This window comes from Alternaria metachromatica (assembly GCF_023757995.1).
Source record: "Alternaria metachromatica strain BMP 0045 chromosome Unknown scaffold_12, whole genome shotgun sequence".
Classification (NCBI taxonomy): domain Eukaryota; kingdom Fungi; phylum Ascomycota; class Dothideomycetes; order Pleosporales; family Pleosporaceae; genus Alternaria; species Alternaria metachromatica.
The window spans coordinates 283211-298170 of record NW_026055503.1 but is presented as its reverse complement, the minus strand read 5'-3'; the positions used below and the strand labels follow the sequence as shown (position 1 = coordinate 298170).

At 51.9% G+C, this 14960-nt stretch overlaps 4 protein-coding genes across 4 annotated transcripts; 2 read left to right on the top strand and 2 right to left on the bottom strand.

The window, feature by feature from the left end:
- Positions 1–2506: 2506 nt before the first annotated feature.
- Positions 2507–5634, bottom strand: J4E83_005872 (uncharacterized protein; the record flags this gene model as incomplete). Its single annotated transcript, XM_049332788.1, has 2 exons — positions 2507–5461; positions 5626–5634. 2 exons carry the CDS (start codon positions 5632–5634, stop codon positions 2507–2509), a joined length of 2964 nt encoding a protein of 987 aa, XP_049188030.1.
- A 377-nt stretch (positions 5635–6011) lies between these two features.
- Positions 6012–9563, top strand: J4E83_005871 (uncharacterized protein; the record flags this gene model as incomplete). The annotated part of the gene is made up of 5 exons (XM_049332787.1): positions 6012–6287; positions 6934–7539; positions 7584–8496; positions 8543–8806; positions 8854–9563. The coding sequence occupies 5 exons, from the start codon at positions 6012–6014 to the stop codon at positions 9561–9563; spliced, it is 2769 nt and encodes a 922-aa protein (XP_049188029.1).
- Positions 9564–9809: 246 nt separating this feature from the next.
- J4E83_005870 (uncharacterized protein) lies at positions 9810–10748 on the bottom strand (the record flags this gene model as incomplete). Its single annotated transcript, XM_049332786.1, has 1 exon — positions 9810–10748. The coding sequence occupies one exon, from the start codon at positions 10746–10748 to the stop codon at positions 9810–9812; it is 939 nt and encodes a 312-aa protein (XP_049188028.1).
- Positions 10749–12842: 2094 nt separating this feature from the next.
- Positions 12843–14880, top strand: J4E83_005869 (uncharacterized protein; the record flags this gene model as incomplete). Its single annotated transcript, XM_049332785.1, has 4 exons — positions 12843–12895; positions 12944–13550; positions 13597–13679; positions 13761–14880. 4 exons carry the CDS (start codon positions 12843–12845, stop codon positions 14878–14880), a joined length of 1863 nt encoding a protein of 620 aa, XP_049188027.1.
- Positions 14881–14960: the final 80 nt, after the last annotated feature.

Here is a 14960-nt window from a genome sequence, read left to right as displayed (position 1 = left end):
ATTGATCCTGGCGTTCGTCAAGGGGTTACTACTCATTATCTGTCTGGCCAGTATCGTGAAGTGGTTAACGAACTCGCCGAATCGTAATAAAACCGGGTCGGTCGTCAATTCAGTCGGCCAGGGATTGTCACCAATGCCGCTTATTCCCAGAGGTCTTCCAAGGGTCATAGACATGTGTTCATCCAGGTGCAGCATGTGCCACCAGATCTTCTGCCGTATAATGCAGTCCTTCTCATTCGTAGGGGCAGGATTTAGATACTTTGGGTGACGATGAAGGCCAATCGAGTGGGCAAGGCGAATCGTAGTACCGAATAAAGCGAACGAATCCAGCATCCTTCCGTTGTTGGTTAGATAACCCCCAATCATGAGGAGCGTCTGGATTGCGGAGAGAGATGGCTTGTGTGTAAAAGAAGCCAGTCGTAAAGCTTGCATCGCTGCTGCAACTAGATCAAGAGCGTTAGCTCGAACCCCACTAGCATCGCATACACCTACTGTAGACGTTGCCCTTCTGAGTCTCGATTTCGATGGCGTTAGCGTCCCATCGCCCTCCACTTTTGTCCCAGACTGAATGTTGTGCGCCAAGCGCGATGAATCCAAAAAACAATGCCAAAGTAGCTGGATAGAGTTGGGAGTTCTTTCGTGCGTCGGAAAGGAAAGCCTCGATCTCCTTTTTCGTCGTCTCCACAGGCACTGGGCAGACAAGCCGCTGGAAAACTTCAAAGTACTCCATAAGCTCATCCTTTCCAGGGAGGCAACTAAGTAGCTGTGGGATACATTCATCGGGTGCAGCAACGAAGAGAGTCGGGAAGGGATATGTCGGCAGACTGCGAAACATATCTGAGGCTCGAGGTATTGTATACGACAATGGCAAAGCGCGAGCATCCGCAGAGGAGAACTTGTGATATTAGATTGGCGTTTGAGATGTGTGTGAATATACATACATCACTGAGGACAGTAGCGAGTCCAGGCGAGCCAAAGTAGATGCTATCCTGCCACTCGGAAGTCTGGAAACGCTTCTGCTTCACAGCTCGCCGTCTCGACGGAACAGTACCTTCAGTAAGAGGTGATTCCAAAGAATCCACATGATCCAGATCATCATCTGCAGAAATCTTGTAGGCGCGCAGCCTTTCTTTAAGACGTAAATTCTCGGCGCGCAGTTTACGAAGCTCATAACTCTGTTGTATTGGGGCGTAATTGCCATCTTCTGCGATGAAGTGGCAGTCGCGTGGAGAGCCACGAGCACAACATGCCGAGCATGGTTTAGTGCGATCGCACTACGCTACGTCAGCTCAGTGTGCAGTCAAAGTGCACCGCGAGGATATTGTCGGCATCTCATATGTTGCAATCTGTAATGCGAATCGATGGATGTGACTGACCTTGACCTTTCGCTCTCTGCATTTTGTACATGAGAGCAGTTGGCGCGGCTGTTGAGCCTGTTGCTTCTTCCGGTTGGTCTCGGCCAAGATTGAGGCCTCGTCTTGCGCGATATGTATGTGTGCGCCAGTACTTTCAGCCATGGTAGAAAATGATCGCTCTGCTAGGTTGTGTTGCGTAGTGGTGAATACTGGGCGAGAAGCGATACAAAGACAGTTGGCTATTGATTGGATACAGCAGTTGATCTCATGATAAATACTGGATATTCGGTAGGCCGTTGGACCTCCGACAATAAAGGCTTCGGGGTACCATTATGTAGGGACGGAATGACAGACATCACCCAAGGCCAACTGCCGTGATAAGTAAACGAGAACGTGGAGCCTCATTCTTGAATTGAACGTCCGCGAGTCATTGGAAGAAAGACGAACGCTAATGATAGATATGCTGGGCTTTCACCGAATTTTGGGTTACCGAATAGGTGGTGTTGCATTGCGTTGACGCTAATCCTCATCAACGTTGAGGCGCTGTTGTACAAAAGATATCGCCAAGCGGGTTGAAGGGACCGTCGGGGCATTACAGGATGCTTGACACGGCACACAGATCTGACGCACCTTTTGACGGCCCGAGCCTCTGGGTCTCCTCAAGCGCACGCGCATGCACGACGAACCGGGTTGCTTGCCGTGTTGCTTCCTCATCTCCATAACCGAGCGGAGAACACGATCTTGACACCACGGATCTACACGAATGCTGGCTGTTCGTAGCAAATGCATTAGTGGCTTGGAATGGCTTGCAGATGCGCGTGCTGTGACGCCTCCGTCGCTCTAGCCTCCATCGGCAAATTCCCATTGCTTCGGACGTTATTGCTGCGCGCTATCTTGACTATTTCGCAGCCCACCATAGTCTTGAATGTGAGGCTGGCAATTTGGAATCGGGTGCGTGATTGAGGGCGATCTGCAATGACGGAGGGCCCGTCCCGTGCTGTAGTACAAAAACGCCTCCTCGCGCCACCGCGGGACGCCAAGCTGTTCGCCTGTCAGACATACAGTCTGCTCGGAAGGAAGTATGATGCTTATCGATAGAATCCGAGTCTCTGCACGATGAAATTGCACCATACTTTTGACTCTATGCTTGCTCAAAGCGCATCAGTGACTCGATCAAGGAGGCGAATCGGCTTGACATAGATCAACCGCGTGAACAGGTCGACCCTATCTAGCGCTACTTCCCACTCATCACCTTCTTTATAGTCACCGCTCAGGATAGCTTGGAGACCGTACTCAGGTATATCGCCAAGGGCGTAACGGCCTGGGCGAACGCGACGAGCCCAGAACTTGAAGGAATCGGGAAGGGCAGCCTCTTTGTATTTGAGGGCACGGTGAATCGCCTGAGCGACCCAAAATCGCGTTGAGTGACGCTTGGCTAGAGTAATAATTCGTTCCCGAGGTGATAGAGTTACAATAGATTCCTGCATTTGTCGTTGCGAGAATGGAAGAGCTTTATACATGGAAGCCTGGGTCCCATCGAACTTCCTACCGGACTGTGCCTCCCATCGCACAGCGGCTTCGATTTGCCAATGTGCAATCATATCAGAAAATCGACGAAGAGGGCTGGTGACCTTGATATAACCAGGGACTCCTATGATTTTATGTGGCAAGGGTGAAGAATGTGCAACAGCCATGCCAAGTGCTTTAATCCACCGCGCAGTGAGATCGAGTCGTACTTTTCCATGCTCTTCGTAGTGAGCTTGGACAAGCTTTTGTAGCTCTTTTGGATCCAGATCCCCGCTAGGTGGTTCGATAGTGCCTCTGTACATGACGGGGATATGCCTCTCCGTGCACCAAGCCGCCGCAGTTTGACCCGCAAGCATCATCATTTCCTCAACGATGTTCTTGGGCCCGATGGTGAGCTGCATGAAGCCTTCTGGTATCGAGTTCGTCACCTCGATGATCGGGTCTCCTTGTATGTATCGTGCCCTGTCCAGAGAGGGAGCGTTCCAACTTAGACCTCCCTGGGTGGCGCTTTCAAAAACACGGGCGTTGACGTTCGAACTACCAAATCGGACGCCACCAGCAGCCTTGCGAGCAGCCCATAGGGCTTGAGCTGCAGTATAAAGATCACGCAGTTCTTCGAGTTGACTTGGAGAAACACTCGGCGGCGGCCGCTCCGATCTACGCGGCACCTCTCCACCGACAACAATCCTTCGGGTGTTCGTAGTACTCTGATCACCCATGAGAGTAGCCAACTCGGATGGTGTGATACTGACGATATTTTGAATGAAGCCGTGCTGTATCTTTGTTTCTAGCTTACTGCCGGCTCCGTCGATGCGAGTACTAAAGGTTATAACAGGGCGGCCACGATCAAGACTAAAGTGGCCTTGACTAGCCCAAGTCGGAAGCATCGGGAAAGATCGCTCCGGTGTATAGACAGACTCGGTCATGTGCGCGGCGAGTCCAGAAAGGGTGTGGGTCTTATCGAAGAATGCTGTTGGATTCGCGACGTGTACGTGGATCCAGAACTCGGAGCTTGCGTCTTTGACCCGTTCAATCGATATGCCATCATCGATCTCCTGTGCGCCGACATCGTCAATGCAATACACGGTGGTCGAGCCCCAGTCGCGACGTAGGTTGGCCATTGAATCCCGGAAGTCAGGATTCCTTCTTGTCAGCTCCGCTTTAGTGTTGAGTAACTCCAGATTACGGGACAGACGGACAGTGGGCAGCATCAGCTGCTCGTCATAGATCGCTCGATTGTCGTGTGGTGAAATGACGCCAATTTCTTGTAAAAACAATAATCCAGTAGCACGTTTGATGTTGCTTAGGGTATCGTCGGGAGATCCGGTATCGCCAAAGACGTCCGAACCATAGAAGCCTGACGCTGAGATCAAGCTCGCACAAGCAGCATGGAGGCCAGCCATACCCGTAAACTGACCGGTCAGTACCCATGCTTGTAGGAAGTTGATGATCTGCTTGTCAGCGCTTGTGAACGGCTCCCCCCAAGTGATGTGCAGATTAGAGGACCCGTTCTGTGTCGCTGGAGTCTTACTAGGTCCAAGGCCGCCGTAGGTTGGCTCACGTAACTTTCGACTCGCTGAAATGAGCCTGCCGGCCTTTGCCAGGAAATCTATGATATGAGTGGCGCCGTCAGTGCGGCTTCGCTTGGCTTCCGAAGGGCTATTGACGGAAAGAGCAAGGTATTCTCTGTATTCTCGGATCCACTCGTGAACTGTTTCTACGACCTCGACATCGGTTTTGGGTCGTATAGCGAACATGTTTGTCAGACGATGGTTACGACCATCGGAGCGGAAGCGGAATTCGTTGTGGTTCAAGGCCTTTCGTACTGCTAGTAGCGCTGCTGGTGGTGGCACCCAGTCGGGGGAACCCCGCGCGAGCAGGAACTTCGCAATCTGTGTCAGTGTCATCATACGTGTCCTCGTCTTGTCTGCCAGGATATCATAGGCTGTGTCCAAGACTGGAGCATTCTTTCGGTAGATCTTCTCGGCTTCTTCAGTCATATTCTCAAGACTCGCTATCACAGGAGCAGCAAAGTCTCGCGGGACATGAACCTCGCCCTTGGGATTAGCCGCGCCGGGATCAGTGGGTAGGAATGGAATGAGCGGCTGGAGAAGTGCTGGGTCGATGCAACCTTGGATGGCAAAGGAAACCCGACTTATGGTCGAATGCGTCCATCTGCCGTTGGCGGAGAAGAACTGACTGTCGTTGTTCAGTTGCTGCACGAACACAGCAAGCACAGGTTCACGACCCGGTTGTGAAAGTTCCACCACGTCGCCAGGCTTCAAGAAGAGCCCAATCGTAATCACTTCTTCGCCCTCGTCTTCCTCAGCAGCATCCCACTCGTTCTCTCTGGCGTCTTCGTCGGCCTTGAACGCGGACGACAACTTCGACAGGCCATTTTGTATGTCTTCACGTTCGGGATGATTCTCAAACGCCGAAAGTACTTCCTCGGTCGGCCCACCAAACTGCTGTTGCCACTGCTCGAGGTATTCGCGGATTGCAACGCCCTCGGGTCGAGGAAGAAGAGACGGTCCTGGAGGCGGTGTGGGAGTGGCGGTATGTGAGGATAGTTGCGAGCGCTGATATGTGTCAGTTTGCGAATGGCGTACTGAGCGAGTCACTTACACTGCCAGCGACATGAAGCGCCCGCCTTGGTGTTTGCGAAACTTTCAAAGTAGAAAGCCCGCGTGAAAGCTGTATTTGCCGAGATGCATTTCGCTGGCTTAGCAAGCGCCATTGACACCGCAAGCATACATGGCCCGCTGCCTGCTGAAAACGAGGATACATGTTGAGGCGAATGGTGGATGATGTCGTCAATACAAAAAGTGCGGCGGAGGCAGGGCGCGCTCGGGTGGTGGTCTGTGCAGACACGCTAATGGCCGCGCGAACTCACATGTTCCTCCGCACACCTCCGTCCATCTCTCCTTCACCTCACCTGCCCAAGGTATGTACATCGTCTCCTTCCACTCCATCCCCTTTCATGATGTATTCAAAATTATAGCATGTATTATCCGACCGTCGCTTCGGCGTCAGACTGCGGAGCAAATTTTTTCCTGATTGAATTTTCAATGTTCCCACTTAGGACTTGACCATGTCGCGACACAATTCTGACATGTCTCAACAGGCATCATGGCACCCGCCAAAGCGCCTGCGGGCCACTTCTCGATTCTGTATTTCGCAGCAGCCTCCACGTTCACTGGCAAGACGAGCGAACATCTTCCTGCACCCGTCCGAGCTCGCGATGTCTTTGCTATGCTGGAGGAGCGGTACCCGGGTATTCGTGACAAGGTGCTGAGCAGCTGCGCGATGACGATCAACATGGAGTACGTTGACGTTGGCGAAGATGATGCCGAGGACGCGAACAAGCAGATCGTGGAAGGTGATGAGGTTGCTATTATCCCACCTGTCAGTTCAGGATGAGCGCAACGGGATGGTTTTATGTTATTGATGATCTTATGAACTCTATCTCTTTAATGAACACATTACAACATTGACGAGCCTTGTATTGTATGCGATCACATGTGATATGACAGAAGACTCATGCTAGAGCCTCGACTCAAGTACTGCTGTAATTCCCAAGAACCCCTCATTCGAGAGGAGAATTGAATCCCTGCTTTCTTCAAAGTTGCTGAAAATACTTGCTCAGGAGTCTACACTACATTCGACTGTTGCAAACTCTTGTCTTTACGATAACGTAAGCCGCAGCGCACCTACATAGCTCTGATATGTGAGGTGATGACAGAAACAAAAGTGAATAGCTAGAGGCCAAGTTTGGCTTGGCGTACGCACTGACACCTGAACGCCGAGGTTTCTGTCAACTTTACCCACAGGCGGAAGTTCGGTCACTATACTACCGACGCCGACAGTCATTGAACTTAAGCCTCGAGATTGACGATTCGTCATGTCCGATCCGTTGCTCGATCCTAGACTTTTTGCGAGCGCGTCTTCGGCGCCATCTTCACGGCCTCAGTACGCGTCTGCACCGCAGCAGCAGCAGAACACCGGCCACCCATACTACCTGCCATCTCCGACCGCTCAACACCACCCCCAGCTATCGCAGCCCGCCCCACTAGGGAACATACTCGATCCCGCCCTTGAGCAGACATCGCCGACCGCACCAGGAACAGAGCACGATGACGACGACCACGACGACGCGCATGAACACGACACACCTGGTTCTGGCAAATCTCCCGCCGACCTCAAGCGCCCACGAGCATGCGATTCATGTCGAGGACTGAAGGTCCGTTGCGACCAAGAGCGACCTGATGTATCATGCAGACGTTGCGCAAAAGCAGGCCGACCTTGCATCACAACACCGCCGACACGGAAGCGCCAGAAGAAGGCCGACAGTAGAGTCGCCGAGCTCGAACGCAAGATCGATGCATTGACAGCCACACTGCACGCGCAGAAGTCGGGAGTACCGGGAGTACCAGGAGTACCGGAAATGAGGCACCATGGAGGCATACCACAACCCAACGCCGGCGCCAGCGCGATACCCATGCCGGTTGAGGGCCAGTATCGCATGGGAACAGTCGAACACGACTGGGCGCAGCCGCCGACGGCCAGATACCCAGACATACCAGCCGGCTATGGTCCGGCACAGAGCTTGCACAGAGGGCCCGAGCCAAAGCGTAGGAAGATGGACAATGCGCACGCTGTGAGTTGCCTCAATAGTATGTGAAGCCAAAACTAACATTTCAGACGATCCCCGAGGATATGGATGCTATTCATCGCGATCTAGCAGAGCACCCCGAAATGCGACGGACAAGCAAGAACAAGATCCACGCCGACCACTCACACATCAGTGCTTTGATCGACAACCTAATGACGCCGGATATTGCGGAGCGGGTTTTCCTTCGCTACGTGAACGAGATTTGCCCACATTTCCCTGCCGTACCTTTCCCTCCTGGTACGACAGCGCGCGAAGTCCGAGAGAAAAAGCCACTTCTGTTCCTCGCTGTCCTGGCTGGATCTTCGCATGGGAGTGCAGAACAACTGGTCTCGCAAGAGGCGCAACGCGAGTTGACCAAGCTCCTCAAAGATCAGCTTGCTGACATCATCTGGCGCAACGGAGAAAAATCGCTCGAAATCGTTCAGGCATTACACATATCTGTGCTTTGGTATCGGCCGCCTCTCCATTTTGAACAGCACAACTTCTACATGATGGTCAATTGCGCTGCCGTAATGGCTCTTGACCTAGGTCTCGGAAGGAAGGCAACTCCAAATGTCATGAGACTTTCGGTTGGTCCGTTCAAGAGGTACCATCCCAACTCTAGCAGTGTCGAAGCCCGTCGGACTTTCCTTGTGTGTTACTATCTCTGCATGAGTATCACAATGGTTCTGCGACGACCAATTCTGCTCCGCTGGACTAATTACATGGCGGAGAGTGTTCGCATACTGGAGACCTCGCCAGAGGCATTGCCTTCAGACAGACTGCTTTGCCAGCAGGTCAAGATGGCGCACATTGGAGAAAAGATCTCAGTGGAGTTCTGCATGGATGACCCCTCAGTCGAGGTCACCATTTCCGATCCAAAAGTCATCTACGCCCTGAAGATTTTTGAGAATGAGCTCAGCTCACTCAGGGAGGAGAATTCCTCTTTGGGTGAAATCGATCGTACGTTGTAGCGGTCATGATTCATTACATCTACTAACAGTTGTAGCAACCCTTCGCTTGGCAGAACACGTCACAAACCTCTACCTGCATGAAATTGCACTGCACCAAAATCAAGGCTCTGCCGATCTACAACCCCCTTTTGTTTCGGATACTTTGTCGCCCTCTCTACCATCTGGAGTCAAAAAAGATGTACCTGCTGGCCCAGCACACATAGGTGCTCTGGGTGATTGTCTCACTGCTACGCACGGTATTCTAGACACGATCCTAAGTATCGAACTTGACATCCTGCTGACTCTGCCTGTCATTTTCTGTAATATGCCCTGATCTCAACGTAATATACGCGCTAATACAATCCAGGTGTACGAGCCATTTACGCCATCGTTTGCCTAATGAAGATGTGGGTATCCGTCACTAGCTCCGGCGAAGTGGGTAGTATCATCTGCCAGGAAGATCTCAAGATCGAGGCCTATACCGAACAACTAGTCTCCATGTTCAATGCCATTGTCTCCCGCGATGCTCAATCGCCCCATGGAAAGTTCTACTTCGTTGCAAAGCGCCTTCAAGAGCGGTTCGCTCACATCAAAGAGGGTGCTGCTGGCGAGCAACAAACGGATCCCGAATACGACTCCACCCGAAACAACAGTCAAACTTCCCGACCCTCCACGCGCCAATCACCTGCAAACCAAACCCCGCTTCACCTTCTCTCGGAAGTCGCAATGGGTAGCAGCAACAACGTCGCTTCTCAGCAACAGCAGCAGCAGCAGACGCAAGCGCAGGCACAGGCGCAATCTCGTTCTCAACAACAAGCTCAGGCCGCTTTACAGGCCCACGCGCAGCATTCTCAGCAAGCCATGCCAAACTGGTATCCTAACATAAACGCGCAGCCTACTCCAGATATGATGGGTCTTGGTGCACAACAACCATTCGATATCAACTTCGATTTCACCCAATTCGATCTAGGCACAGGCTCGGACGCAGATCTGTCAGCACTGTTCATCCCGGACTCAATGGCAATGTGGGGTTACCCTGCCGATCCCAACATGCAGGGTGGTTACAATGGATACTGAGGTGCGCTGCAGTCTATATACGCGTAAAAAAAATATACAGTTGCAACTTTGGGGTGTAATGTAGACTTCTGGGTCATTGTATTGTACCGTATGTAAAATCACTATACAGGTAGAAGTACAAAAGCGTGAAACACTACAAGACATGCTATACTGGGCGCAAACGATTTACTCAAGCATGAATCCATTGTTCTCAGCCCCCAATACCGCCCTTACAGTACATCCTGCCGCGCCATGTATCACGTATCATCACTCCAACTTCAAGCCGTTCTTTCTCAAAAACGCCTCCACCCCCGTCAACTCCCCCTTGACCTGCTCCTTTGCCCACTGAACTGCCTCCTTCTGCCCCTTGCCATAATACCCATACTCCCTATTCAACACGAACATCTCATACAACTGCTCCCGGAACCCCTCCGGGAAAAATCCCTTGACTACCTCATCTGGAAGCTGCACATGCTTGACCGTCTTCCCCGTCACCTTGCTCATGATCTCGGCGACCTTATCTGGCGTATACAACGCCTCTGCTGCAGCAAAGAATTTGCCTGCGTACTTGTCTGGTTCAGCAAGGATAGCCCCAACCCATTTTCCCGTCTCGGTGATGTCGATGTACGGTACAGGAGTATCGCCCGGCAAGATATCTCCCAGCACGAACGTACCATCATTCGCAGGAGAAGGACGGGGCTTCATCATGCCCTCGAAATTCTGCATGAAAGACGCTGGAGCGAAGAACGCGCTTTGCACAGGCAAACCGCGAATGTACTCTTCGATCTCAGCTTTATCGTCAAAATGCTCTACGTTCTTCAACTTCCCGTTGCTGATCTTAAACGGGTGCGACATGGAGCTGAAGATGATGTATTTGACACCTTGCTTGATGGCTTCGCTGCATACGGCGCGTGCTTGGCGTGTTTCGACCTCGCGCGTTTTGCCGGTGTATTGCGTTGTTGTTATGAGGAAGACGTGCGTGCAGCCTGCTAGAGCGGATGGGAGCGTCGTGGGGTCGTCCATGTCGGCTACGGATAGCTCTGCACCGAGAGACCGTAGCTCTTGCATCTTGGGGGATGTGGTAGAGCGCGAGAGGGCGCGGACGTCGTACAAGGCTGATAGGGAGGGGTCGGTGAGGACGGTGCGGGCGACAGAGTTGCCTTGGTTGCCTGTGGCACCGAAGACGGCGATCTTAGACTTGGACATCTTGGGGGTTTGGTGTTTGGTGAGGATGTGAATGATGTCGTGATTGGATTTGATGAAGTGATGAGACAGTGATAGTATGTTGGTAGATACAAAAGTTGATGATCACCTACCTTATATACCTCGCAGCTGCTCTGATCTATCATATCCATCAGTGATCCTAGTCGGGCCGCGTCTTGAACCAAGCCACGCATATGCGGCCATCATAGAGATTCCGGGTGTAGTCATCGGACTTTACGCTTTAAAACCATCTCAAGATTTTCGACATTGGGAATCTTCAACACGGCAAAGGCCCGTTGCGTAGTACGACTGAGCCGGTGTATCGAGCCAATAGTATCGCATGTTTACAATGTGCTAGATGTAAGGCAGCCGACGCGAGTGTTGTTGATGCTCGTGTCATGAAGACGGTGACCGGACATGCTAAGTTCTCCGACCCGGCTCCGAGCTAGCGCATTTCGAGCTCTTAACTCCACTAAACACCATGCCCAGACCTCCCAGCTTCATCTTTCCACATCGCGCAGTTCGTCCTGAGCACCAGCGGACAAATTCCGTACTTACGACGCCAAGTGACCTTTCACTCTAGTCCGCCCGCAGGTCCCGACGATGACCTGGCTGTGAAAACGACCAACCGCCCGTCCTTCATTACGTCATGCGTCTTTGTTCAAACCTTGTCAAATTAAGTGAAGGACACACTTTCCTTCATTACCTGGGTATGATACGAGTTGTAACGGCGAAGATGAACTCAGCCACCAAGATGATGCAACGGATCGACTCAACGGGTCCGGGCAAATCCTCCTGGGCCAACGACCGCTCACTAAAGCAACGGCAATGGATATGCATATCCCCAATTACTCAACATTTCCATTGACGCGTCGGCAAAAAGCAGAAGTCCATTCAGATCCTTCAGTTTTGTCGAAGTCTGGCTCTCGTCTGACACATCATGCCGGCCTGACCAACATGACTGGATTCGTACCTTGTGCATAAGACAGGGCAACCTCTCGAACTTCATGGGAAGGATGTCGGCGATCAAATCCTACAGATCAGATTTCATCAAGATATGATGGTCCCTGCCAAATGTTCTCATGCAGTCAGTCTCGTTTTGTAAAAGGGGGTTGAGAAGGGATTACTCAGACAAGCATGGTCTCTAACACCTCGAGTCCTTCCTAGCTTGGACAATACGACTTAACCTACGCGAGCACCCCGTAATCTTGCAGACCACCAACAATCCAATAAAACCTCGTCGCCCCATTCTTCGGTTGCCGTCAAATGGGGTTGTATCCGCTGGTTCCCTTCGGGTTTGGCGACCGCTGCAGGCACGAGACAGGAAGGTAATCCCTTCGCATCGGCATCGTAGTTCATCACACTTCACTAATGCGAACTGGACCATCCCTTCGGTCCTCAACATCATTCATAAACAATGGCTATTCACCAAGATGATAATGGTCGGCGTGGTTCTGTTGGCCGCTTGCGCGATTGTCACGACTCGATTGCGACACCGGAACGAAACCCACAATTCTACATTCACCTTGTTCCTTCTCCCGTCTATTTGAGTTCAGCGTATACTTCAAAGTCTCGCCTTTCTTCCTCTCTCATCGAGACTTCTCAACTAATTCTAGATCACACCGACAGACTCCATTGAAGTTCCCGATTGCGAGACTCGCCTCAAGCAATCACATTATGAGTCGCCAGATCGTCGTTGCATCATGCTCGCTTGCTCAGTGGGCTCTGGATTGGGAGGGCAATTCTACCCGTATCAAGCAGAGTATCCGCGAAGCGAGAGCCAAAGGTGCTACATTGCGCGCTGGACCAGAACTGGAAGTAAGTTATCGTTTTGTTCATTTCATTCTGAGGGCGCTTTTCCACGCCTGAGGCACTTACACGGTCATCCACATCTTCAAATTTTGCTATCCAGCGGAAACTTGTATTTCTTAAGGCTACTTACGTGCTAGGCTTTGAGCACATTTGCTCTACCATCGTTCCCGCTAACGAAACTAGATTTGTGGGTACGGCTGTCATGATCACTTCTACGAGGACGAACTATACGCCAATTGCTGGGAAGCACTCACTGGCATCCTCACGGATGAGTGTTGTGACAACATGATTGTGGACGTTGGTATGCCAATTAAGCATCACAATATCCGATACATCTGGTAAGTACACTAGTCCATTGCTCTGATAATCTACTTACAACCTGTCAGCAGAGTGATGGCATACAACGGTAGAATTGTCTCGATACGTCCGAAAACCACTCTGAGGACTGACGGCAACTATAATGAGTCGAGGTGGTTCACCGCGTGGGATCCTGCTATTCCACTCGAAGTGTTTCCCCTACCAGACTTCATTGCGGACATGCAGGGCACCAGCATGGTTCCTTTCGGCAGCGCTTTACTCTCCACCTCAGGCGCGTGTGTTGGCGCTATTACATCCGACGAGTTGATTGGGCTCGAAGACTTGCTTCCAACAGCCTTGAGCTCGACAAGCGCTGATGTCTTGACCGTTTCTGCAGCCAATCACTTCAGTGTCGGGAACTTCGACTCCCTGGTATCTTCACTGCAGAATATCAGCAAAGACATTGGTGGAGTCATCCTCTACTCGAATCAGCATGGCTGCGATGGCGATCAAAGCTACTACGACGGTGGTCCGATGATCTTGGTGAACGGAGAAATAGTTTCTCAAGGCCCAAGGTTCTCGGTCCACGATGTCGAGGTGGTAACCGCTGTCGTCGATCTAGAAGAAGTTCAATTGTATCGAGCTAAACACGCAGTTTCGGAGCCCCTGGATGACCTCACTACGCCCCGTGTAGATGTGGCATGCAGTCTATATCGTCCTCAGCTTGCCACCCTCCGCCCAGATCATCACCATCCTATTGCTCGGGCCCCAAGCTTTCACACGTTGGAAGAAGAGATCGGCATGGGACCACCCTGTTATCTATGGGTACGTTGTGGCCGTAAGACCTAGATGTGAGACATACGCTGACTTCGCATCTTAATCTTTGTAGCATTACCTCCGCCGCAGCGAATGCGTCGGCTTTCTAGCGCCACTGAGCGGCGGTATTGACTCGTGCTCGACATCAGTGATGGTGTTGAGTATGTGCTATCTGGTCTTTGACGCGCTTCAAGACGGGAACGATGTCGCGTCAGACATCCAGCGTATCACGGGAGCCGATGACTGGCTGCCCAAGACCCCTCAAGAGCTTTGCAACCGCATCCTGCACACAGTGTACATGGGCATGTCAGAATGCTCCTCCGAAGAAACACGTTCACGAGCTCAGCGTCTTGCGGACGGCATGGGCGCCCACCACATCAGCATGTCCATCGATACCGTATACCGAGCCGAGCGAGATCTACTCCCTCAGTACACAGGCTTCACCCCCGATTTCCGAGGCTCTTCAGCGGAGAACCTAGCACTCCAAAACCTGCAAGCACGTATCCGCTCAACCACAGCGTACTACCTCGCCCGTACACTACCCGTCATCCGCAACCACCCCGGCGGAGGCGGTCTCCTTGTTCTGAGCTCCGTCAACGTAGAGGAGTCCCTCAGGGGCAACTTGACAAAGCACGATTGCAGTTCCGCAGACCTCAGCCCCATCGGAAGTATCTCCAAAATCCAACTCCGATCTTTCATCCGCTGGGCACGTACCGCTTTCACCCTACCCATCCTAGACGAGTTCCTCGACGCTATTCCCCGCGCTGAGCTCGAACCTGCTAGTTTCGGTTCATGCGACGACAAGGAAAACGGTATGACGCACCAAGAGCTTTTCGTCTTTGCCAAGCTGCGCAGTGAAGAGCGACTGGGGCCATTCGACATGTTCCAGCGTCTGCTGTGTGATTGGCAGGACAGGAAGAGTGCAAGGGAAGTCGGCGATTTGGTGAAACGCTTCTGGACTTTCTATGGTAACAACAGGCATAAGATGGCGGCTGTGACGCCGGCAGTCCACGCAGCGGGCTACAGTCCTGATAACAGGTTTGACCAAAGACCCATGTTGTATCCGCGATTTGAACATAGTTGGGCGTTCAAGCGGATCGATGGGGTGGTTGATGAGCTGGAGCGTAGAGTCAAGATGGAAGAAGACGAGGAGATACGTTTTGGGGAAGTGGGTTTTGAAGAGGAACCGCGCGTAAAGGCAAGGCTGTAGACAAGGACTCTAGACGATGAGGGTTGATTAGATGGAGGGTCTTACATTGTACTTAATCATCTGTGTACATGGATTTGTTA